General features: G+C 54.0%; 1 protein-coding gene across 1 annotated transcript in view; it reads left to right on the top strand.

Moving 5' to 3' along the window:
* The window catches only part of SLCO1C1 (solute carrier organic anion transporter family member 1C1), a 54,927-nt gene that overhangs the window by 9,388 nt on the left and 21,663 nt on the right, over nucleotides 1–23,876 (top strand). Inside the window, exons 2-9 of the mRNA XM_075343493.1 lie at nucleotides 8,386–8,520; nucleotides 11,756–11,897; nucleotides 12,200–12,332; nucleotides 13,044–13,168; nucleotides 14,732–14,878; nucleotides 15,282–15,380; nucleotides 17,400–17,642; nucleotides 18,954–19,118. Of these exons, the coding sequence (XP_075199608.1) occupies nucleotides 8,404–8,520; nucleotides 11,756–11,897; nucleotides 12,200–12,332; nucleotides 13,044–13,168; nucleotides 14,732–14,878; nucleotides 15,282–15,380; nucleotides 17,400–17,642; nucleotides 18,954–19,118 (1,171 nt within the window). The 5' untranslated portion in view covers nucleotides 8,386–8,403. The remainder of the gene's footprint in view (nucleotides 1–8,385; nucleotides 8,521–11,755; nucleotides 11,898–12,199; nucleotides 12,333–13,043; nucleotides 13,169–14,731; nucleotides 14,879–15,281; nucleotides 15,381–17,399; nucleotides 17,643–18,953; nucleotides 19,119–23,876) is intronic.

Genomic DNA, 23,876 nt, shown 5'->3' on the forward strand with positions numbered 1-23,876 from the left:
CTTATAGCCCAGCACTGCTGCAGCAGGACATGACCTGAGGCTGTGCTGGGTATATAGGACCGGGCCGCGCCCACTCTCCTGGTCTTATAGCCCAGCACTGCTGCAGCAGGACATGACCTGAGGCTGTGCTGGGTATATAGGACCGGGCCGCGCCCACTCTCCTGCTCTTATAGCCCAGCACTGCTGCAGCAGGACATGACCTGAGGCTGTGCTGGGTATATAGGACCGGGCCGCGCCCACTCTCCTGCTCTTATAGCCCAGCACTGCTGCAGCAGGACATGACCTGAGGCTGTGCTGGGTATATAGGACCGGGCCGCGCCCACTCTCCTGCTCTTATAGCCCAGCACTGCTGCGGCAGGACATGACCTGAGGCTGTGCTGGGTATATAGGACCGGGCCGCGCCCACTCTCCTGCTCTTATAGCCCAGCACTGCTGCAGCAGGACATGACCTGAGGCTGTGCTGGGTATATAGGACCGGGCCGCGGCCACTCTCCTGCTCTTATAGCCCAGCACTGCTGCAGCAGGACATGACCTGAGGCTGTGCTGGGTATATAGGACCGGGCCGCGCCCACTCTCCTGGTCTTATAGCCCAGCACTGCTGCAGCAGGACATGACCTGAGGCTGTGCTGGGTATATAGGACCGGGCCGCGCCCACTCTCCTGCTCTTATAGCCCAGCACTGCTGCAGCAGGACATGACCTGAGGCTGTGCTGGGTATATAGGACCGGGCCGCGCCCACTCTCCTGCTCTTATAGCCCAGCACTGCTGCAGCAGGACATGACCTGAGGCTGTGCTGGGTATATAGGACCGGGCCGCGCCCACTCTCCTGCTCTTATAGCCCAGCACTGCTGCAGCAGGACATGACCTGAGGCTGTGCTGGGTATATAGGACCGGGCCGCGCCCACTCTCCTGCTCTTATAGCCCAGCACTGCTGCAGCAGGACATGACCTCAGGCTGTGCTGGGTATATAGGACCGGGCCGCGCCCACTCTCCTGGTCTTATAGCCCAGCACTGCTGCAGCAGGACATGACCTGAGGCTGTGCTGGGTATATAGGACCGGGCCGCGCCCACTCTCCTGCTCTTATAGCCCAGCACTGCTGCAGCAGGACATGACCTGAGGCTGTGCTGGGTATATAGGACCGGGCCGCGCCCACTCTCCTGCTCTTATAGCCCAGCACTGCTGCGGCAGGACATGACCTGAGGCTGTGCTGGGTATATAGGACCGGGCCGCGCCCACTCTCCTGCTCTTATAGCCCAGCACTGCTGCAGCAGGACATGACCTGAGGCTGTGCTGGGTATATAGGACCGGGCCGCGCCCACTCTCCTGGTCTTATAGCCCAGCACTGCTGCAGCAGGACATGACCTGAGGCTGTGCTGGGTATATAGGACCGGGCCGCGCCCACTCTCCTGCTCTTATAGCCCAGCACTGCTGCAGCAGGACATGACCTGAGGCTGTGCTGGGTATATAGGACCGGGCCGCGCCCACTCTCCTGCTCTTATAGCCCAGCACTGCTGCAGCAGGACATGACCTGAGGCTGTGCTGGGTATATAGGACCGGGCCGCGCCCACTCTCCTGCTCTTATAGCCCAGCACTGCTGCAGCAGGACATGACCTCAGGCTGTGCTGGGTATATAGGACCGGGCCGCGCCCACTCTCCTGGTCTTATAGCCCCAGCACTGCTGCAGCAGGACATGACCTGAGGCTGTGCTGGGTATATAGGACCGGGCCGCGGCCACTCTCCTGCTCTTATAGCCCAGCACTGCTGCAGCAGGACATGACCTGAGGCTGTGCTGGGTATATAGGACCGGGCCGCGCCCACTCTCCTGGTCTTATAGCCCAGCACTGCTGCAGCAGGACATGACCTGAGGCTGTGCTGGGTATATAGGACCGGGCCGCGCCCACTCTCCTGCTCTTATAGCCCAGCACTGCTGCAGCAGGACATGACCTGAGGCTGTGCTGGGTATATAGGACCGGGCCGCGCCCACTCTCCTGCTCTTATAGCCCAGCACTGCTGCAGCAGGACATGACCTGAGGCTGTGCTGGGTATATAGGACCGGGCCGCGCCCACTCTCCTGCTCTTATAGCCCAGCACTGCTGCAGCAGGACATGACCTGAGGCTGTGCTGGGTATATAGGACCGGGCCGCGCCCACTCTCCTGGTCTTATAGCCCAGCACTGCTGCAGCAGGACATGACCTGAGGCTGTGCTGGGTATATAGGACCGGGCCGCGCCCACTCTCCTGCTCTTATAGCCCAGCACTGCTGCAGCAGGACATGACCTGAGGCTGTGCTGGGTATATAGGACCGGGCCGCGCCCACTCTCCTGCTCTTATAGCCCAGCACTGCTGCAGCAGGACATGACCTGAGGCTGTGCTGGGTATATAGGACCGGGCCGCGCCCACTCTCCTGCTCTTATAGCCCAGCACTGCTGCAGCAGGACATGACCTGAGGCTGTGCTGGGTATATAGGACCGGGCCGCGCCCACTCTCCTGCTCTTATAGCCCAGCACTGCTGCAGCAGGACATGACCTGAGGCTGTGCTGGGTATATAGGACCGGGCCGCGCCCACTCTCCTGCTCTTATAGCCCAGCACTGCTGCAGCAGGACATGACCTGAGGCTGTGCTGGGTATATAGGACCGGGCCGCGCCCACTCTCCTGCTCTTATAGCCCAGCACTGCTGCAGCAGGATATGACCTGAGGCTGTGCTGGGTATATAGGACCGGGCCGCGCCCACTCTCCTGGTCTTATAGCCCAGCACTGCTGCAGCAGGACATGACCTGAGGCTGTGCTGGGTATATAGGACCGGGCCGCGGCCACTCTCCTGGTCTTATAGCCCCAGCACTGCTGCAGCAGGACATGACCTGAGGCTGTGCTGGGTATATAGGACCGGGCCGCGGCCACTCTCCTGCTCTTATAGCCCAGCACTGCTGCAGCAGGACATGACCTGAGGCTGTGCTGGGTATATAGGACCGGGCCGCGCCCACTCTCCTGGTCTTATAGCCCAGCACTGCTGCAGCAGGACATGACCTGAGGCTGTGCTGGGTATATAGGACTGGGCCGCGCCCACTCTCCTGGTCTTATAGCCCCAGCACTGCTGCAGCAGGACATGACCTGAGGCTGTGCTGGGTATATAGGACCGGGCCGCGCCCACTCTCCTGCTCTTATAGCCCAGCACTGCTGCAGCAGGACATGACCTGAGGCTGTGCTGGGTATATAGGACCGGGCCGCGCCCACTCTCCTGCTCTTATAGCCCAGCACTGCTGCAGCAGGACATGACCTGAGGCTGTGCTGGGTATATAGGACCGGGCCGCGCCCACTCTCCTGGTCTTATAGCCCAGCACTGCTGCAGCAGGACATGACCTGAGGCTGTGCTGGGTATATAGGACCGGGCCGCGCCCACTCTCCTGCTCTTATAGCCCAGCACTGCTGCAGCAGGACATGACCTGAGGCTGTGCTGGGTATATAGGACCGGGCCGCGCCCACTCTCCTGCTCTTATAGCCCAGCACTGCTGCAGCAGGACATGACCTGAGGCTGTGCTGGGTATATAGGACCGGGCCGCGCCCACTCTCCTGCTCTTATAGCCCAGCACTGCTGCAGCAGGACATGACCTCAGGCTGTGCTGGGTATATAGGACCGGGCCGCGCCCACTCTCCTGGTCTTATAGCCCCAGCACTGCTGCAGCAGGACATGACCTGAGGCTGTGCTGGGTATATAGGACCGGGCCGCGCCCACTCTCCTGGTCTTATAGCCCAGCACTGCTGCAGCAGGACATGACCTGAGGCTGTGCTGGGTATATAGGACCGGGCCGCGCCCACTCTCCTGCTCTTATAGCCCAGCACTGCTGCGGCAGGACATGACCTGAGGCTGTGCTGGGTATATAGGACCGGGCCGCGCCCACTCTCCTGCTCTTATAGCCCAGCACTGCTGCAGCAGGACATGACCTGAGGCTGTGCTGGGTATATAGGACCGGGCCGCGCCCACTCTCCTGCTCTTATAGCCCAGCACTGCTGCAGCAGGACATGACCTGAGGCTGTGCTGGGTATATAGGACCGGGCCGCGCCCACTCTCCTGCTCTTATAGCCCAGCACTGCTGCAGCAGGACATGACCTGAGGCTGTGCTGGGTATATAGGACCGGGCCGCGCCCACTCTCCTGGTCTTATAGCCCAGCACTGCTGCAGCAGGACATGACCTGAGGCTGTGCTGGGTATATAGGACCGGGCCGCGCCCACTCTCCTGCTCTTATAGCCCAGCACTGCTGCAGCAGGACATGACCTGAGGCTGTGCTGGGTATATAGGACCGGGCCGCGCCCACTCTCCTGCTCTTATAGCCCAGCACTGCTGCAGCAGGACATGACCTGAGGCTGTGCTGGGTATATAGGACCGGGCCGCGCCCACTCTCCTGGTCTTATAGCCCAGCACTGCTGCAGCAGGACATGACCTGAGGCTGTGCTGGGTATATAGGACTGGGCCGCGCCCACTCTCCTGGTCTTATAGCCCCAGCACTGCTGCAGCAGGACATGACCTGAGGCTGTGCTGGGTATATAGGACCGGGCCGCGCCCACTCTCCTGCTCTTATAGCCCAGCACTGCTGCAGCAGGACATGACCTGAGGCTGTGCTGGGTATATAGGACCGGGCCGCGCCCACTCTCCTGCTCTTATAGCCCAGCACTGCTGCAGCAGGACATGACCTGAGGCTGTGCTGGGTATATAGGACCGGGCCGCGCCCACTCTCCTGGTCTTATAGCCCAGCACTGCTGCAGCAGGACATGACCTGAGGCTGTGCTGGGTATATAGGACCGGGCCGCGCCCACTCTCCTGGTCTTATAGCCCAGCACTGCTGCAGCAGGACATGACCTGAGGCTGTGCTGGGTATATAGGACCGGGCCGCGCCCACTCTCCTGCTCTTATAGCCCAGCACTGCTGCAGCAGGACATGACCTGAGGCTGTGCTGGGTATATAGGACCGGGCCGCGCCCACTCTCCTGGTCTTATAGCCCAGCACTGCTGCAGCAGGACATGACCTGAGGCTGTGCTGGGTATATAGGACCGGGCCGCGCCCACTCTCCTGGTCTTATAGCCCAGCACTGCTGCAGCAGGACATGACCTGAGGCTGTGCTGGGTATATAGGACCGGGCCGCGCCCACTCTCCTGGTCTTATAGCCCAGCACTGCTGCAGCAGGACATGACCTGAGGCTGAGCTGGGTATATAGGACCGGGCCGCGCCCACTCTCCTGGTCCTATAGCCCAGCACTGCTGCAGCAGGACATGACCTGAGGCTGAGCTGGGTATATAGTACCGGCCTCTCCATGTGGGCGGGGCCTGATCATCGCTTGTGGTGCTTTGTTTTGTGAGCTCGGTGCTCAGGTCTTTGTTCCTGTTTCCTGTTACTGCCTTAAAGTCCGCTGTGACCTTAGTGACCTGGTCCTGTCTTTGCTTCCTGATACCTGCACCCGTTCCTGCCACGTTAGTGCTCCAGCTACCGTGTACCCTGCCCTCCAGGTGGGTGCTCGGTCCAGTGGATCCACCTCCTGGGCCTACCATTCCCCCCGGCCCTCACAGTATGATCAGGCCATGGATCCCGCTGAGACACAGAAATCAGAGCTGGTTGAGCTGCGCCAGGAGCGGGCACAACAGCGTGGAACCCTGAACCGGATGCTGAAGTTCCTGGCGTCCGTGGACCACCGGTTATATACGCTGCAGACCGCCGCCTCGTCCACGCAGCAACCAGTCTCCAGGTCTGAACCAGGTTCCTCCACAGCCTCGCTACGCAGGGGATCCCAAGTCCTGCCGCGGCTTCTTGAACCAGTGCTCCCTGCACTTCCAGTTGCTCCCGCACTTGTTCGCCTCAGACCAGGCCAAGGTGGCGTTCCTGATGTCACACCTGGAAGGCGAAGCCCTGGCCTGGATTACCCCCCGTGGGAGAACGAGGACCCGATGACCACTGACATCCAGGAGTTCCTGCGAGCCTTCAGGGGCACCTTCGCCGAACCTGGACGAACTACCGCAGTGACCTCTACACTCCTCCGACTACACCAAGGGACCCAAACAGTCGGCCAGTATGCCATACAGTTCCGCACGCTCGCTTCGGAGCTGGGCTGGAACAATGAGGCCTTAACGGTGGTCTTTTGGGAGGGTCTCTCTGGTCGTATTAAAGACAAACTCACCGTCCATGCACCTTGGACGCTTTGATTTCCCTGGCCACCCGGATTGACCTCCGTTTTCAGGAGCGTGCCCAGGAGATAGTCCGGGAGAAGCGACCACCTCGCCACGTCTTGTCTTCGCAGAAACCTACCGCTCCCTCGTCCTTGCCTTTCCGCGAATCGTCACCAGAACCCATGCAAGTGAACCGTCTGACCCAAGCCAAGCAACGCCATGCAGAACGGCTCGCCCGGGGCCTGTGCTTCTAATGCGGAGACGGTTCACATATGCTCCGTTCTTGCCCGGTGAAACCAGGTAGACCCCAGGTCCAAGGGATGGTGGGAACCGCCACCCTTGCCACCGAAATCCCTTTGGTTCCAGTTAGACTGTCCGGGTGACGACAGAGGGGACCTGGTTTTCAGCTGAGGCCCACATCGATTCTGGGGCGGCAGGCAACTTTATCCACCAGGCCACGGTAGACAAATACCAGGTCCCTGTCACCCCGCTGAAGAAGCCTCTCTGGTTTGCCTCCGTAGACGGCAAACCGCTCTACGAGCCTGTCCGGTATACCACCGAGCCCGTGAACCTCCAGGTTGGCTCTTGGCATACAGAGACCATCGCCTTCTATGTGATCCCGAGGATGGCTCCTGAGCTCCTGTTGGGCCTGCCCTGGCTGAAACTCCATGACCCTGTTATTAGTTGGTGCTCTGGCGCGATTACCCGCTGGAGTCCCTTGTGCCACGAAACCTGCTTGCAGCCTGTTCCTCAGCCCCTGGCTCTTGACTCAGTCAAGCTGCAGGATCCTGAAGAAGAGACTACGCTATCCAGTGACGTTCCACCGCCCCAGGCATCCGAGACCTCGATTCCACCATCTTCTGGAGATGAGACTTTGATTTCACCGCCTTCTAGAGTTGAGACTTTGAGTCCAGCGGCTACTGAGGATGAGACTATGACCGATACCCGGTCCGAGACGCCCGATACGGCCGTCCAGGATTCCAGTCCTGCTTCTGACTGTCCTTCTCTTTCCGTTGCTTCCGTTGCCACTGCTCGAAAATGTTCGGTTAAGCGTGTTGCGGTCCAGAAGGGTGCATGGGGTCAGCCGTCCCTCCTTTCCTTTGCGCTGGGTTACGGTCCGGGGGCTCGGTCCCGGGTGCCCCGGGGGTCCTTTGCTCGAAGAGGGGGGCTTCAAGGGGGGGGTACTGTCACGCTCCCGGTGTCCCAGCAGCGCTCCTTACCTACTAAGCCGGTCTCACCATCCAGGCACCGCTCCGTAACCCCTGAGTCAGTCACACCTGCGTCACGCCACCGCTCTGTACCCACTGATCCAGCCTCGCCACCGTACCACCGCTCCTTCCTCACTGGTCCAGTCCATGCGTCCACCGGTCACGCCCGCCACTCATGCACCCCAGAGTCCTGTTCCTGGTCTCAGGAGTCTGATTCTGACTAATGTTCTGTATAGGACCGGGCCGCGCCCACTCACCTGGTCTTATAGCCCAGCACTGCTGCAGCAGGAAATGACCTGAGGCTATGCTGGGTATATAGGACTGGCCTCTCCATGTGGGCGGGGCCTGATCATCGCTTGTGGTGCTTTGTCTTGTGAGCTCGGTGCTCAGGTCTTTGTTCCTGTTTCCTATTACTGCCTTAAAGTCCGCTGTGACCCGAGTGACCTGGCCCTGTCTTTGCTTCCTGATACCTGCTCCTGCCACGTTAGTGCTCCAGCTACCGTGTACCCTGCCCTCCAGGTGGGGTGCTCGGCCCAGTGGATCCACCTCCTGGGCCTACCAGTCCTCCCTGGCCCTCACAGTATCTCTGTGTCCTCCTATAAGATCAGTGCTCTCCTCTCCTGAAATACTCTGTGCTGCTGGGTCCTGCTCCTTCCTCTATGTATCTCTGTGTCCTCTTATAAGATCAGCTCTCTCCTCTCCTGAAATACTCTGTGCTGCGGGGACCTGCTCCTTCCTCTGTATCTCTATGTCCTCCTATAAGATCAGTGCTCTTCTCTCCTGAAATACTCTGTGCTGCGGGGACCTGCTCCTTCCTCTGTATCTCTGTGACCACCTATACGATCAGCGCTCTCCTCTCCTAAAATACTCTGTGCTGCTGGGATCTGCTCCTTCCTCTGTATCTCTGTGACCACCTATAAGATCAGCACTTTCCTCTCCTGAAATACTCTGTGCTGCTGGATCCTGCTCCTTCCTCTGTGTCCTGCTATAAGGTAGTCAGTGTATTGATATCTTCTCTGATTCTAGAGACTGGACTTCTCAAAGATGGATCCAAACAAAGGCAGCGCTATGTTATGTTCTCGATCCGCAGAAGGAAGATCATGCTCTGTGTGTCAGTGTACAGCGCAGCAGACCAAGAAGAGCCGCTGCCAAGGCTTAACGGTAAAAATCTGTAATTAGAGTTCTGCAGCCACCACTAGGGGGAGCTCCCTGTATACAGAGATACATGATAACATCCTGTCTGCAGTCACCACTAGGGGGAGCTCCCTGTATACAGAGATACATGATAAGATCCTGTCTGCAGCCACCACTAGGGGGAGCTCCCTGTATACAGAGATACATGATAAGATCCTGTCTGCAGTCACTAGGGAGAGTTCCCTGTATACAGAGATACATGATAAGATCCTGTCTGCAGTCACCACTAGGGGGAGCTCCCTGTATACAGAGATACATGATAAGATCCTGTCTGCAGCCACCACTAGGGGGAGCTCCCTGTATACAGAGATACATGATAAGATCCTGTCTGCAGTCACTAGGGAGAGTTCCCTGTATACAGAGATACATGATAAGATCCTGTCTGCAGTCACCACTAGGGGGAGCTCTCTGTATACAGAGATACATGATAAGATCCTGTCTGCAGCCTCCACTAGGGGGAGCTCCCTGTATACAGAGATACATGATAAGATCCTGTCTGCAGCCACCACTAGGGGGAGCTCCCTGTATACAGAGATAAATGATAAGATCCTGTCTGCAGTCACCACTAGGGGGAGCTCCCTGTATACAGAGATACATGATAAGATCCTGTCTGCAGCCTCCACTAGGGGGAGATCCCTGTATACAGAGATACATGATAAGATCCTGTCTGCAGTCACCACTAGGGGGAGCTCCCTGTATACAGAGATACATGATAAGATCCTGTCTGCAGCCACCACTAGGGGGAGCTCACTGTATGCAGAGATACATGATAAGATCCTGTCTGCAGCCTCCACTAGGGGGAGCTCCCTGTATACAGAGATACATGATAAGATCGTGTCTGCAGCCATCACTAGGGGGAGCTCCCTGTATACAGAGATATATGATAAGATCCTGTCTGCAGTCACCACTAGGGGGAGCTCCCTGTATACAGAGATACATGATAAGATCGTGTCTGCAGCCATCACTAGGGGGAGCTCCCTGTATACAGAGATATATGATAAGATCCTGTCTGCAGTCACCACTAGGGGGAGCTCCCTGTATACAGAGATACATAAGATCCTGTCTGCAGCCACCACTAGGGGGAGCTCCCTGTATACAGAGATATATGATAAGATCCTGTCTGCAGCCACCACTAGGGGGAGCTCCCTGTATACAGAGATACATGATAAGATCCTGTCTGCAGCCTCCACTAGGGGGAGCTCCCTGAATATAGATACATGATAAGATCCTGTCTGCAGCCACCACTAGGGGGAGCTCTCTGTATACAGAGATACATGATAAGATCCTGTCTGCAGCCTCCACTAGGGGGAGCTCCCTGAATATAGATACATGATAAGATCCTGTCTGCAGCCTCCACTAGGGGGAGTGTCTTGATAAATTCTCCTAAAAAGGAGGCTGAAAGCCCGTACTTACGAAGCGCTCACTGCTCTCCTAATCAGGCACGAATACTAAGATTCTTTATAGCAAGATACTATTTATACTATTTATATATTTATTTATAGCACATGAATAATCAATGGTACATAGGCATTAGAACTACTTTATAGTTATAGAATCTTATACAATAACAGAAATATGCATCAACATTACCGTTAAGTTGTAGCAATCCTTTCTCATCGGAGGGACTCGATTAGTGAGAAGGAACAACCCGGCCTTTTGCATCACAGGAGCGGTACGTACACTTCAGCTTCCTGGAAGGGTTCCCTAATCTCATTAATAGAGTCCAGTCTTTTTATAAGAAACTTTGTAGGTTGTGTTTTCTGAGTGGTTAATTGGTGACCAGCATGTGACAGCTGAGTCATGTTCATGTAACTTGACCACAAGCTGCTGTGGCCACCAGTAGCTTCCTGCACATTTCCTGCACATTTTGCCAGTTGACCACTGGCCGACCAGTTTTCCTGGAGATATTGCAATGAGCCGTAAATTTTACATGCTAGCTTCCTTACACCTGTTATCCACTAACCACAAGTTTCCTGACTGTGGAACTGTAAACGTTAGTTCCTGATAATTGTGGTTTTGCTCAAGATCTGTTTGACACGTACGCTTGGTCATAGTGAAATAGGGTCAGCCAGAGGACATCTGTCTGATACTGAATTATGGATAGGTCAAATAATATCTGGGATCACTATATCTTTTGATTATGATCCCTATCTAATCACACTCATTCTTAAGTCATATCACATTGGTATCACAGGGAGCTCCCTGTATACATAGATACATGCTAAGATCTTGTCTGCAGCCACAACTAGGGGGAGCTCCCTGTATTCAGAGATACATAGGATCCTGTCTGCAGCCACCACTAGGGGGAGCTCCCTATATACAGAGATACATGATAAGATCCTGTCTGCAGCCTCCACTAGGGGGAGCTTCCTGTATACAGAGATACATAAGATCCTGTCTGCAGCCATCACTAGGGGGAGCTCCCTGTATACAGAGATATATGATAAGATCCTGTCTGCAGTCACCACTAGGGGGAGCTCCCTGTATACAGAGATACATGATAAAATCCTGTCTGCAGTCACCACTAGGGGGAGCTCCCTGTATACAGAGATACATGATAAGATCGTGTCTGCAGCCACCACTAGGGGGAGCTCCATGTATACAGAGATATATGATAAGATCCTGTCTGCAGTCACCACTAGGGGGAGCTCCCTGTATACAGAGATACATAAGATCTTGTCTGCAGCCACCACTAGGGGGAGCTCCCTGTATACACAGATACATAAGATCCTGCCTGCAGCCACCACTAGGGGGAGCTCCCTGTATACAGAGATACATGATAAGATCCTGTCTGCAGCCTCCACTAGGGCGAGCTCTCTCTATACAGAGATACATAAGATCCTGTCTGCAGACACCACTAGGTAGAGCTCCCTGTATACAGAGATACATAAGATTCTGTCTTCAGCCACCACTAGGGGGAGCTCCCTGTATACATAGATACAAGATAAGATTCTGTCTGCAGCCACCAGTAGGGGGCGCTCCCTGTACTCAGTTTTGGGGTGCCTCTGCAGAGTTCGCCATCCATCAGTGCAGTGGTCGTCTATGTCAGAATCCCTTATGTGCAGGTTTTGATTTTTCAAGCCCAGTTCCTTGTATCTTGGGGGTGAGGGGCTCGAAGTTGGAGGTCCTGGGTAAGGACTGGGAGGTCGGATATTGGCACCTGGGTTCGGGGTGCACTGAGCACAGCTCTTTGTCTCCGCAGATTTTCCTCTCTGCCATCAGTTTTGCATATTTTGCAAAAGCTTTAACTGGAAGTTACCTGAAGAGTTCGATCACTCAGATCGAGCGGAGATTCGAGCTCCCGTCCTCCCTGGTCGGTGTCATCGACGGCAGCTTTGAGATTGGTGCGTGGTAATAACAGAGTGATAACTTGTACCCCCAGTGTCGGCGTCCCGTAGCCCCCAGTGTCGGCGTCCCGTAGCCCCCAGTGTCGGCGTCCCGTAGCCCCCAGTGTCGGCGTCCCGTAGCCCCCAGTGTCGGCGTCCCGTAGCCCCCAGTGTCGGCGTCTCTGTCCCGTAGTCCCCAGTGTCGGCGTCTGTCCCGTAGTCCCCAGTGGCGGCGTCTCTGTCCCGTAGCCCCCAGTGGCGGCGTCTCTGTCCCGTAGCCCCCAGTGGCGGCGTCTCTTCAGTGTTACTTCTTCTTGCAGGGAATCTTCTGGTTATTACTCTCGTCAGTTACTTTGGAGCGAGGCTTCACCGGCCGCGGCTGATCGGCGGAGCGTGTCTGGTGATGTCAGCGGGAACCTTCCTAATTGCATTGCCCCATTTCATTATGGGACGGTAAGTGCCATCAGCTGCCAATCATAGTGAAGGGGGCGTGTTTACAGCATAGAGGGCGGTGCCATCAGCTGCCAATCATAGTGAGGGGGTGTGTTTACAGTATAGCGGGCGGTGTCGGGAGCTGTCAATCATTGCGGAGGGCGTGTTTACAGTAAAGAGGGCGGTGCTTGGAGCTGCCAATCATAGTGGAGGGGGCGTGTTTACAGTATAGAGGACGGTGGCGGGAGCTGTCAATCATTGTGGGAGGCATGTTTACAGCATAGAAGGCGGTGCTGGGAGCTGTCAATCATTGTGGGAGGCATGTTTACAGCATAGAAGGCGGTGCTGGGAGCTGTCAATCATTGTCGAGGGCGTGTTTTCAGTATAGAGGGCGGTGCTGGGAGCTGCCAATCATTGTGCAGGGCGTGTTTACAGTATAGAGGGCGGTGCTGGGAACAGTCAATCATTGTGGAGAGCGTGTTTACAGTAGAGGGCGGTGTGATGGACAGCGCCTCCCGGTAGCCATCATTCCTGTGAGGTGGCGCAGCAATCACATCCTGCAGATCATCCCCTATATAATGTCTTTGGCTGAGGATCTGCAGGGGCTGGGGAGTCACTACGTCTGTGATTGTCTGATAAAATGTGTGGTATAAACCCCAGAGGACAGTGCCAGGAGGGGGTCACAAACTTTACGTGATATCCATGCTGCAGCGTCTCCTTCAATATTCGCAGTTACGTGTATAAGACAGTGCCGGGTGGGACGGAAAACTCCAGCGTCACCTCTGTCCTGTGTCTACAAGATGTCAGCAGCCAGAAATCCAATGCACTGGACGGACCGCATATGAGCATGGAGCCAGGTACACTGCTCATCCTGAGCCTCCGGGTGCAGGCAGTCTCTCCTTTCTCTCGCTGTCAACCACAGTAATGAGAAATCAGCTTCTGTGAGGGGGAGGAGGGGGATGCAGCTTCTGTCTGTGAGGTTACACTGTTGTGAATACGTTTTCCAGTTTGGAGCTTCCTCTTGTGGTCAGTGCTCGCGGTGCAGTTGATGTGTGGAATGAGAGCCACACACCTGTAGAGGACTGGCAATCCGGGTCAGACTGGGACTATATAACTGAGTAGTTTTCTCTTGTTACTTGCCGGTGGTCAATGGTCTCCTGTGTGTGAAGGACATTCTGTAACCAGCCCTGCTCACTACCAGAAACTCTCAGATAAGTGGTCTTTGGGCCTCTGCTGTTTGTTTCCACTTTCTTGGGTGTTTTTCTGCTTTGATACTAATGCTTGATTCCTATTTTGTCTGTGTGGAGTTCTTAGTGTAATGGGATCATTCCCTGCTAGGAGTGTCTATATACTTAGCTCCATGATTCTGCTATGTATTGTGTTTGTCATGTTTGGTATTAATTCAGTTCCTCATCTGTATTAGTGTTTTTGGATCCCAGTAACATCAGAGTGCTGATACAGTGGGGGAGAGGTTGTGTGACCTCAGGATTTTTCCATATCAGAAGTGCTGGTATATATTGGGGTTTTTACGGTTGCAGACAGTTGCTCCTTGCTATCCTTTCTTATATAAAGATATAAAGATAGTTTGGGCCTCACTTTTGCTGAAGCTGTCTTTTCTAGCTTTGTATTGTATTTTTCTATATCACCGTAGCCTTTACATGTGGGGGGCTATCTATCTATCTTTGGGGACTGCTCCGAGGCAGATTAGCTTTCTTATATTTCTATCTGTGAGATTATTTAGTTCTCCGGCTGTGTCGAGACGACCAGGTCATTGTAGGCTTGTCCCACAGCTACTTCTAGTTGTGTGTCAGGATTAGGTCTGCAGTCCGTTAAGGTTCCAGCCACTCTGTTACTATTTGGGATTCTGCATTTTTTTATCCTCCTCAGTCCCTGAATCATAACATTACACACTGTAAGAGGGAGGAGGGGGATGCAGCTTCTGTCTGTGAGGTTACACTATGAGGGGGATGCAGCTGCTGTCTGTGAGGTTACACACTGTGAGTGGGAGGAGGGGGATGCAGCTTCATCTCCCTCCTCACGCTCACATGAACGTATGATTCGCAGGATTATCGGATGGCATCTCCCGGAGCGGCCGGCTTCTCTCCTGACAGGAGCGGGTCTCCTGCATGTATTTCTATGCAGCTGAATTGCTCCTGTCCAGAGTGTGTGGCCGTGCAGGGTGATGTGATGTGAGACTCGCTGCGTCACTGGCAAGTGTAGACAAAAGCTGCAGCTCCGCAGCAGAGGGGAGGCGGGGCAGCAGAGGGGAGGCGGGGCAGCAGAGGTCACCGCATCTGATTGGTTCAGAGAACATCACTGTAGATTCAGAACTATCACATTTGCAGGACACCCCAATGTTTCCAGATGTAGTTGGGGGCTGTTCCCTTGTGCTCCGGGGTCACGCTGTGGTCACTCCTCAGGCTGCCAGAGAAATTTTGAGAATTCTCTTTGGATCTTCATCTTGTTGGGAAATCTGCTGCGTGGAGTGGGAGAAGCTCCGATCCAACCCCTGGGGATCTCATACATCGACGACTACGCAGCCGAGGACAACGCTGCATTCTACATTGGTAATAAATCATCACTAGAAGCATCCAACACTGATATCCTCCAGAGCTGCACTCACTGTTCTGTTACATTGTGTTATCCTCCGCTCACCTCCAGAGCTACACTCACTGTTCTGCTGTTACATCGTGTTTTAGCCTCCAGTCACCTCCAGAGCTGCAGTCACTATTCTGCTGTTACATCATGCCTCTAGTCACCTCCAGAGCTGCACTCACTATTCATCATGTCTTATCTTCCAGTGTCCTCCAGAGCTGCACTCATTATTCTGCTGTTATATTGTCTTATCCCCCAGTCACCTTCAGAGCTGCAGTCACTATTCTGCTGTTACATGGTGTCTTTTCCTCCAGAGCTGCACTCCCAGTTCCCCTGTTACATCCTGTGTGCAGCTCTGCCCCTGGTGTCTTGCAGGTTGCATACAGACAGCAGCAGTGATTGGCCCCATATTTGGATTTCTTCTGGGGTCACTCAGCGCCTCGCTGTTCGTGGATTTGGGCGCGGTGGGTGTGGGTGAGTAGTTCCCCACCTTCACTTAATCCCACACATTTTATACAGTGAGGTCTACTGCAGCAGTATGATAGATTATCAATTCCCAGCCCTAACCCTAACCCTCTGCCCTAATCCCAGTGCTAGTCCTAACCCTCTGCCCTAATCCCAGTGCTAGTCCTAACCCTCTGCCCTAATCCCAGTGCTAGTCCTAACCCTCTGCCCTAATCCCAGTGCTAGTCCTAACCCTCTGCCCTAATCCCAGTGCTAGTCCTAACCCTCTGCCCTAATCCCAGTGCTAGTCCTAACCCTCTGCCCTAATCTCAGTGCTAGTCCTAACCCTCTGCCCTAATCTCAGTGCTAGTCCTAACCCTCTGCCCTAATCTCAGTGCTAGTCCTAACCCTCTGCCCTAATCTCAGTGCTAGTCCTAACCCTCTGCCCTAATCCCAGTGCTAGTCCTAACCCTCTGCCCTAATCCCAGTGCTAGTCCTAACCCTCTGCCCTAATCCCAGTGCTAGTCCTAACCCTCTGCCCTAATCCCAGTGCTAGTCCTAACCCTCTGCCCTAATCCCAGTGCTAGTCCTAACCCTCTGCCCTAATCCCAGTGCTAGTCCTAACCCTCTGCCCTAATCCCAGTGCTAGTCCTAACCCTCTGCCCTAATCTCAGTGCTAGTCCTAACCCTCTGCCCTAATCCCAGTGCTAGTCCTAACCCTCTGCCCTAATCCCAGCGCTAGTCCTAACCCTCTGCCCTAATCCTAGCACTAGTCCTAACCCTCTGCCCTAATTCTAGTCCTAACCCTCTGCCCTAAGCTTAGTACTAGTCCTAACCCTCTGCCCTAATCCTAGCACTAGTCCTAACCCTCTGCCCTAATTCTAGTCCTAACCCTCTGCCCTAATCCCAGTGCTAGTCCTAACCCTCTGCCCTAATCCCAGTGCTAGTCCTAACCCTCTGCCCTAATCCTAGCACTAGTCCTAACCCTCTGCCCTAATTCTAGTCCTAACCCTCTGCCCTAATCCCAGTGCTAGTCCTAACCCTCTGCCCTAATCCCAGTGCTAGTCCTAACCCTCTGCCCTAATCCCAGTGCTAGTCCTAACCCTCTGCCCTAATCCCAGTGCTAGTCCTAACCCTCTGCCCTAATCCCAGTGCTAGTCCTAACCCTCTGCCCTAATCTCAGTGCTAGTCCTAACCCTCTGCCCTAATCTCAGCGCTAGTCCTAACCCTCTGCCCTAATCCCAGCGCTAGTCCTAACCCTCTGCCCTAATCCCAGCGCTAGTCCTAACCCTCTGCCCTAATCCCAGCGCTAGTCCTAACCCTCTGCCCTAATCCTAGCACTAGTCCTAACCCTCTGCCCTAATTCTAGTCCTAACCCTCTGCCCTAAGCTTAGTACTAGTCCTAACCCTCTGCCCTAATCCTAGCACTAGTCCTAACCCTCTGCCCTAAGCTTAGTACTAGTCCTAACCCTCTGTCCTAATCCTAGTACTGGTCCTAACCCCCGGCCCTAATGGTAGTAACAGCCTAGTCCTATCTCCAGTTAGGGGTAAGGAAAGTGCCTGCAGATAGTCGTGCGGAGTGTGTGCTCCAGGCATGTATTATGCACACACTATGTACACTGTCTATAGTGATGAGGTACGCAGGTTCAGTTACTGCCTATGCAGAGCACACAAGTTGAAATGTTTTTCATGAGCTGCTGCACTCTGCCCCGGTAAATATCAAGATGACAAATCTCACTTTATCCAACCGGAAACTTTGTTATCCCAGTCACTAACTATGTAGAGCGAAGAGTCTGAAGAAAATGCAGTGCATAGGCAGCACATTGTGAGATCCCCCACTGTATTCATGCATTGTGACTAGCACAAATGATGCTTAGTGGATCATTTGACAGATCGGGTGAAGGACGAGGAGATTGTGAACCACTGAAGAATTTGGTGTGTGGGGTACACAACTCTGTGATGCCCCCCACATTACACAGCGGGGGGCTGCAGACGGGGGAGGGGAATCCGGCTCACACTCCTCTCTGAGAGCGCCATGTTTCTGTGCAGATGCAGTGACCATCACCCCTCAGGACCAGCAGTGGGTCGGGGCTTGGTGGCTCGGGTACCTGGTTGCTGGAGCCATTAGTGTCCTCGCCACCATCCCGTTCTGGTTTTTACCGAAGGAGCAGCCGAGATCTGAGCCCCGAAAGAACTCCAGCACCCCCTCCGAGCAATGCAGGTTCATCCTGGAGGAACTGCGAGACCAGAGGCTTCCCCCGGACCCCGGGCAACTGCTGACCATGGCCCGAGGTAGAGGGGCGCTAATACTTATCCAGGGCCAGCTCTGGCATAGAGGGCAACTCATATATAACCTCTCACCCCTCCCCCTATATAACCTCTCACCCCTCCCCCTATATAACCTCTCACCCCTCCCCCTATATAACCTCTCTACCGTCCCCCTATATAACCTCTCACCCCTGCCCCTATATAACATCTCACCCCTCCCCCTATATAACCTCTCTACCGTCCCCCTATATAACCTCTCTACCGTCCCCCTATATAACCTCTCACCCCTGCCCCTATATAACATCTCACCCCTCCCCCTATATAACCTCTCTACCGTCCCCCTATATAACCTCTCACCCTCCCCCTATATAACCTCTCCCCCCTCCCCCTATATAACCACTCTCCCCCCTCCCCCTATATAACCACTCTCCCCCCTCCCCCTATATAACCCCTCTCCTCCCCCTCCCCCTATATAACCACTCTCCCCCTCCACCTATATAATCTCTCTCCCCTCCCCCTATATAGCCTCTCACCCCTCCCTATATTACCTGTCACCACTCCCCCTATATAACCTCTCTACCGTTCCCCTATATAACCTCTCTCCCCTCCCCCTATATAACCTCTCTCCCCTCCCCCTATATAACCTCTCACCCCTCCCCCTATATAACCACTCACCCTCCTATATAACCTCTCACCCCCCTATATAACACCTCCTCTTCTTCTATATAACCTCCCCTCCCCCTATATAACCTCTCTCCCCTCCCCTATATAACCTCTCACCCCTCCCCTATATAACCTCTCTACAGTCCCCCTATATAACCTCTCACCCCTCCCCCTATATAACCACTCTCCCCCTCCCCCTATATAACCACTCTCCCCCCTCCCCCTATATAACCACTCTCCCCCCTCCCCCTATATAACCACTCTCCCCCCTCCCCCTATATAACCACTCTCCCCTCTCCCTATATAACCACTCTCCCCTCCCCCTATATAACCACTCTCCCCCTCCCCCTATATAACCACTCCCCCTCCCCCTATATAACCTCTCACCCCTCCCCCTATATAACCACTCTCCCCCTCCCCCTATATAACCACTCTCCCCCCTCCCCCTATATAACCACTCTCCCCCCTCCCCCTATATAACCACTCTCCCCTCTCCCTATATAACCACTCTCCCCTCCCCCTATATAACCTCTCACCCCCCTATATAACCTCTCACCCCTTCTCCTATATAACCTCTCACCCTCCTATATAACCTCTCACCCCCCTATATAACCCCTCCTCTTCTTCTATATAACCTCCCCTCCCCCTATATAACCACTCTCCCCTCTTCAGAATTCCTGCCGTCCATGAAGCGGCTCCTCGGGAACCCCGTCTTCTTCCTGTTCCTGTGCGGCAGCGTCTTCCAGTATAACTCACTGGTGGGAATGGTGACTTATAAACCAAAGTACATCGAGCAGCAGTACGGACAGACCGCGGCACGCACCAACTTCATGATCGGTAAGCTCCAGAGCTGCACTCACTATTCTGCTGTTACATCATGTCTTATCCTCCAGTCACCTCCAGAGCTGCAGTCACTATTCTGCTGTTATATTTTGTCTTATCCTCCAGTCACCTCCAGAGCTGCAGTCACTATTCTGCTGTTACATTGTGTCTCATCCTCCACTCATCTCCAGAGCTGCACTCACTATTCTGCTGTTATATTCTCTCTTATCCTCCAGTCACCTCCAGAGCTGCACTCACTATTCTGCTGTTACATCATGTTTTATCCTCCAGTCACCTCCAGAGCTGCAGTCACTATTCTGCTGTTATATTTTGTCTTATCCTCCAGTCACCTCCAGAGCTGCAGTCACTATTCTGCTGTTACATTGTGTCTCATCCTCCAGTCACCTCCAGAGCTGCACTCACTATTCTGCTGTTACATTGTGTCTTATCCTCCAATCACCTTCCGAGCTGCAGTCACTATTCTGCTGCTTTTCTGTGTTTTGCTGTTTAGTGTAATTTTAGCTACAGAGGTGTCCTCCCCTTTCATAGTCTGCTAGTTGGGGGGCCAGGGCTAGTGGGTGCAGGTGGACCCCACATTATGTCTGGAGTTGTACACTGGTCAGGACTTCTATTTTGCATAAGAGATATGAGGATAATGGGAGAAGAATGAAGACGAGTGACCAGAGAGTGACCCCAGGGGGCATATAGTAAGGGGTGGAGGAGGCACAGATCATTGTACAACAGGAGAAAGGACAAGGGGGCTGGGATCAGCTCCAGGACACGGGGTCACATCGGGGATACACAGGCTACGTTACTGCAGGAGAAGGCAAATCCCACCTAATTATAGAAGCAATGCAGGAGGCTGACATCGTGAAGGGTCTCGCCCCTATATAGACCCCCGCACTGTCCTCACACTGGAAACGCCTGCACTGAGAGAAGTCACCACAAGATGGCAGCAAAGGCTAAGAAACCACATTCATCTCCGCACTATGGACACCATCAGGTGTAGATATAGGGGGAGGGGGTGTATAGCAGTCGGGTGTAGATATAGGAGGTGTAGAGGAGCAGTCAGGTGTAGATATAGGGGGTGTAGAGGAGCAGTCAGGTGTAGATATAGGGGGTGTAGAGGAGCAGTCGGGTGTAGATATAGGGGGTGTAGAGGAGCAGTCAGGGGTAGATATAGAAGGTGTAGAGGGGCAGTCAGGTGTAGATATAGGGGGTGTAGAGGAGCAGTCAGGTGTAGATATAGGGGGTGTAGAGGAGCAGTCAGGTGTAGATATAGGAGGTGTAGAGGAGCAGTCGGGTGTAGATATAGGAGGTGTAGAGGAGCAGTCAGGTGTAGATATAGGAGGTGTAGAGGAGCAGTCAGGTGTAGATATAGGAGGTGTAGAGGGGCAGTCAGGTGTAGATATAGGGGGTGTAGAGGAGCAGTCAGGTGTAGATATAGGGGGTGTAGAGGAGCAGTCAGGTGTAGATATAGGAGGTGTAGAGGAGCAGTCGGGTGTAGATATAGGAGGTGTAGAGGAGCAGTCAGGTGTAGATATAGGAGGTGTAGAGGAGCAGTCAGGTGTAGATATAGGGGGTGTAGAGGAGCAGTCGGGTGTAGATATAGGAGGTGTAGAGGAGCAGTCAGGTGTAGATATAGGGGGTGTAGAGGAGCAGTCAGGTGTAGATATAGGAGGTGTAGAGGAGCAGTCGGGTGTAGATATAGGAGGTGTAGAGGGGCAGTCAGGTGTAGATATAGGGGGTGTAGAGGGGCAGTCAGGTGTAGATATAGGAGGTGTAGAGGAGCAGTCAGGTGTAGATATAGGGGGTGTAGAGGGGCAGTCAGGTGTAGATATAGGGGGTGTAGAGGAGCAGTCAGGTGTAGATATAGGGGGTGTAGAGGGGCAGTCGGGTGTAGATATAGGGGGTGTAGAGGGGCAGTCAGGTGTAGATATAGGGGGTGTAGAGGAGCAGTCAGGTGTAGATATAGGAGGTGTAGAGGAGCAGTCAGGTGTAGATATAGTGGGTGTAGAGGGGCAGTCGGGTGTAGATATAGGGGGTGTAGAGGAGCAGTCGGGTGTAGATATAGGGGGTGTAGAGGGGCAGTCGGGTGTAGATATAGGAGGTGTAGAGGAGCAGTCAGGTGTAGATATAGGAGGTGTAGAGGGGCAGTCAGGTGTAGATATAGGAGGTGTAGAGGAGCAGTCAGGTGTAGATATAGGGGGTGTAGAGGGGCAGTCAGGTGTAGATATAGGAGGTGTAGAGGAGCAGTCAGGTGTAGATATAGGGGGTGTAGAGGAGCAGTCAGGTGTAGATATAGGAGGTGTAGAGGAGCAGTCAGGTGTAGATATAGGTGTAGAGGAGCAGTCGGGTGTAGATATAGGAGGTGTAGAGGAGCAGTCAGGTGTAGATATAGGGGGTGTAGAGGAGCAGTCGGGTGTAGATATAGGAGGTGTAGAGGAGCAGTCAGGTGTAGATATAGGGGGTGTATAGGAGCAGTCAGGTGTAGATATAGGGGGTGTATAGGAGCAGTCGGGTGTAGATATAGGGGGTGTAGAGGGGCAGTCGGGTGTAGATATAGGGGGTGTAGAGGAGCAGTCGGGTGTAGATATAGGGGGTGTAGAGGAGCAGTCGGGTGTAGATATAGGAGGTGTAGAGGAGCAGTCAGGTGTAGATATAGGGGGTGTATAGGAGCAGTCAGGTGTAGATATAGGGGGTGTATAGGAGCAGTCGGGTGTAGATATAGGGGGTGTAGAGGGGCAGTCGGGTGTAGATATAGGGGGTGTAGAGGAGCAGTCGGGTGTAGATATAGGGGGTGTAGAGGAGCAGTCGGGTGTAGATATAGGGGGTGTAGAGGAGCAGTCGGGTGTAGATATAGGGGGTGTAAAGGAGCAGTCAGGTGTAGATATAGGGGGTGTAGAGGAGCAGTCGGGTGTAGATATAGGGGGTGTAGAGGAGCAGTCGGGTGTAGATATAGGGGGTGTAAAGGAGCAGTCAGGTGTAGATATAGGGGGTGTAGAGGAGCAGTCGGGTGTAGATATAGGAGGTGTAGAGGAGCAGTCAGGTGTAGATATAGGGGGTGTAGAGGAGCAGTCAGGTGTAGATATAGGGGGTGTAGAGGAGCAGTCAGGTGTAGATATAGGGGGTGTATAGGAGCAGTCGGGTGTAGATATAGGGGGTGTAGAGGGGCAGTCGGGTGTAGATATAGGGGGTGTAGAGGAGCAGTCGGGTGTAGATATAGGGGGTGTAGAGGAGCAGTCGGGTGTAGATATAGGGGGTGTAGAGGAGCAGTCGGGTGTAGATATAGGGGGTGTAGAGGAGCAGTCAGGTGTAGATATAGGGGGTGTATAGGAGCAGTCAGGTGTAGATATAGGGGGTGTAGAGGAGCAGTCAGGTGTAGATATAGGGGGTGTAGAGGAGCAGTCGGGTTTAGATATAGGGGGTGTAGAGGAGCAGTCGGGTGTAGATATAGGGGGTGTAGAGGAGCAGTCAGGTGTAGATATAGGAGGTGTAGAGGAGCAGTTGGGTGTAGATATAGGGGGTGTAGAGGAGCAGTCAGGTGTAGATATAGTGGGTGTAGAGGGGCAGTCAGGTGTAGATATAGGGGGAGGGGGTGTATAGGAGCAGTCGGGTGTAGATATAGGGGGTGTAGAGGAGCAGTCAGGTGTAGATATAGGGGGTGTAGAGGAGCAGTTGGGTGTATATATAGGGGGTGTAGAGGAGCAGTCAGGTGTAGATATAGTGGGTGTAGAGGGGCAGTCAGGTGTAGATATAGGGGGAGGGGGTGTATAGGAGCAGTCGGGTGTAGATATAGGGGGTGTAGAGGAGCAGTCAGGTGTAGATATAGGGGGAGGGGGTGTATAGGAGCAGTCGGGTGTAGATATAGGGGGTGTAGAGGAGCAGTCAGGTGTAGATATAGGAGGTGTAGAGGAGCAGTCAGGTGTAGATATAGGGGGAGGGGGTGTATAGGAGCAGTCGGGTGTAGATATAGGGGGTGTAGAGGAGCAGTCAGGTGTAGATATAGGAGGTGTAGAGGAGCAGTCAGGTGTAGATATAGGGGGTGTAGAGGAGCAGTCAGGTGTAGATATAGGGGGAGGGGGTGTATAGGAGCAGTCGGGTGTAGATATAGGGGGTGTAGAGGAGCAGTCAGGTGTAGATATAGGGGGAGGGGGTGTATAGGAGCAGTCGGGTGTAGATATAGGAGGTGTAGAGGAGCAGTCAGGTGTAGATATAGGGGGTGTAGAGGAGCAGTCAGGTGTAGATATAGGAGGTGTAGAGGAGCAGTCAGGTGTAGATATAGGGGGTGTAGAGGAGCAGTCAGGTGTAGATATAGGGGGTGTAGAGGGGCAGTCGGGTGTAGATATAGGGGGTGTAGGGGGGCAGTCAGGTATAGATATAGGAGGTGTAGAGGGGCAGTCAGGTGTAGATATAGGAGGTGTAGAGGAGCAGTCAGGTGTAGATATAGGGGGTGTAGAGGAGCAGTCGGGTGTAGATATAGGGGGTGTAGAGGAGCAGTCAGGGGTAGATATAGAAGGTGTAGAGGGGCAGTCAGGTGTAGATATAGGGGGTGTAGAGGAGCAGTCAGGTGTAGATATAGGGGGTGTAGAGGAGCAGTCAGGTGTAGATATAGGGGGTGTAGAGGAGCAGTCAGGTGTAGATATAGGAGGTGTAGAGGAGCAGTCAGGTGTAGATATAGGGGGTGTAGAGGGGCAGTCAGGTGTAGATATAGGAGGTGTAGAGGGGCAGTCAGGTGTAGATATAGGAGGTGTAGAGGAGCAGTCGGGTGTA

Source organism: Anomaloglossus baeobatrachus, chromosome 4 (genome assembly GCF_048569485.1).
Source record: "Anomaloglossus baeobatrachus isolate aAnoBae1 chromosome 4, aAnoBae1.hap1, whole genome shotgun sequence".
Classification (NCBI taxonomy): domain Eukaryota; kingdom Metazoa; phylum Chordata; class Amphibia; order Anura; family Aromobatidae; genus Anomaloglossus; species Anomaloglossus baeobatrachus.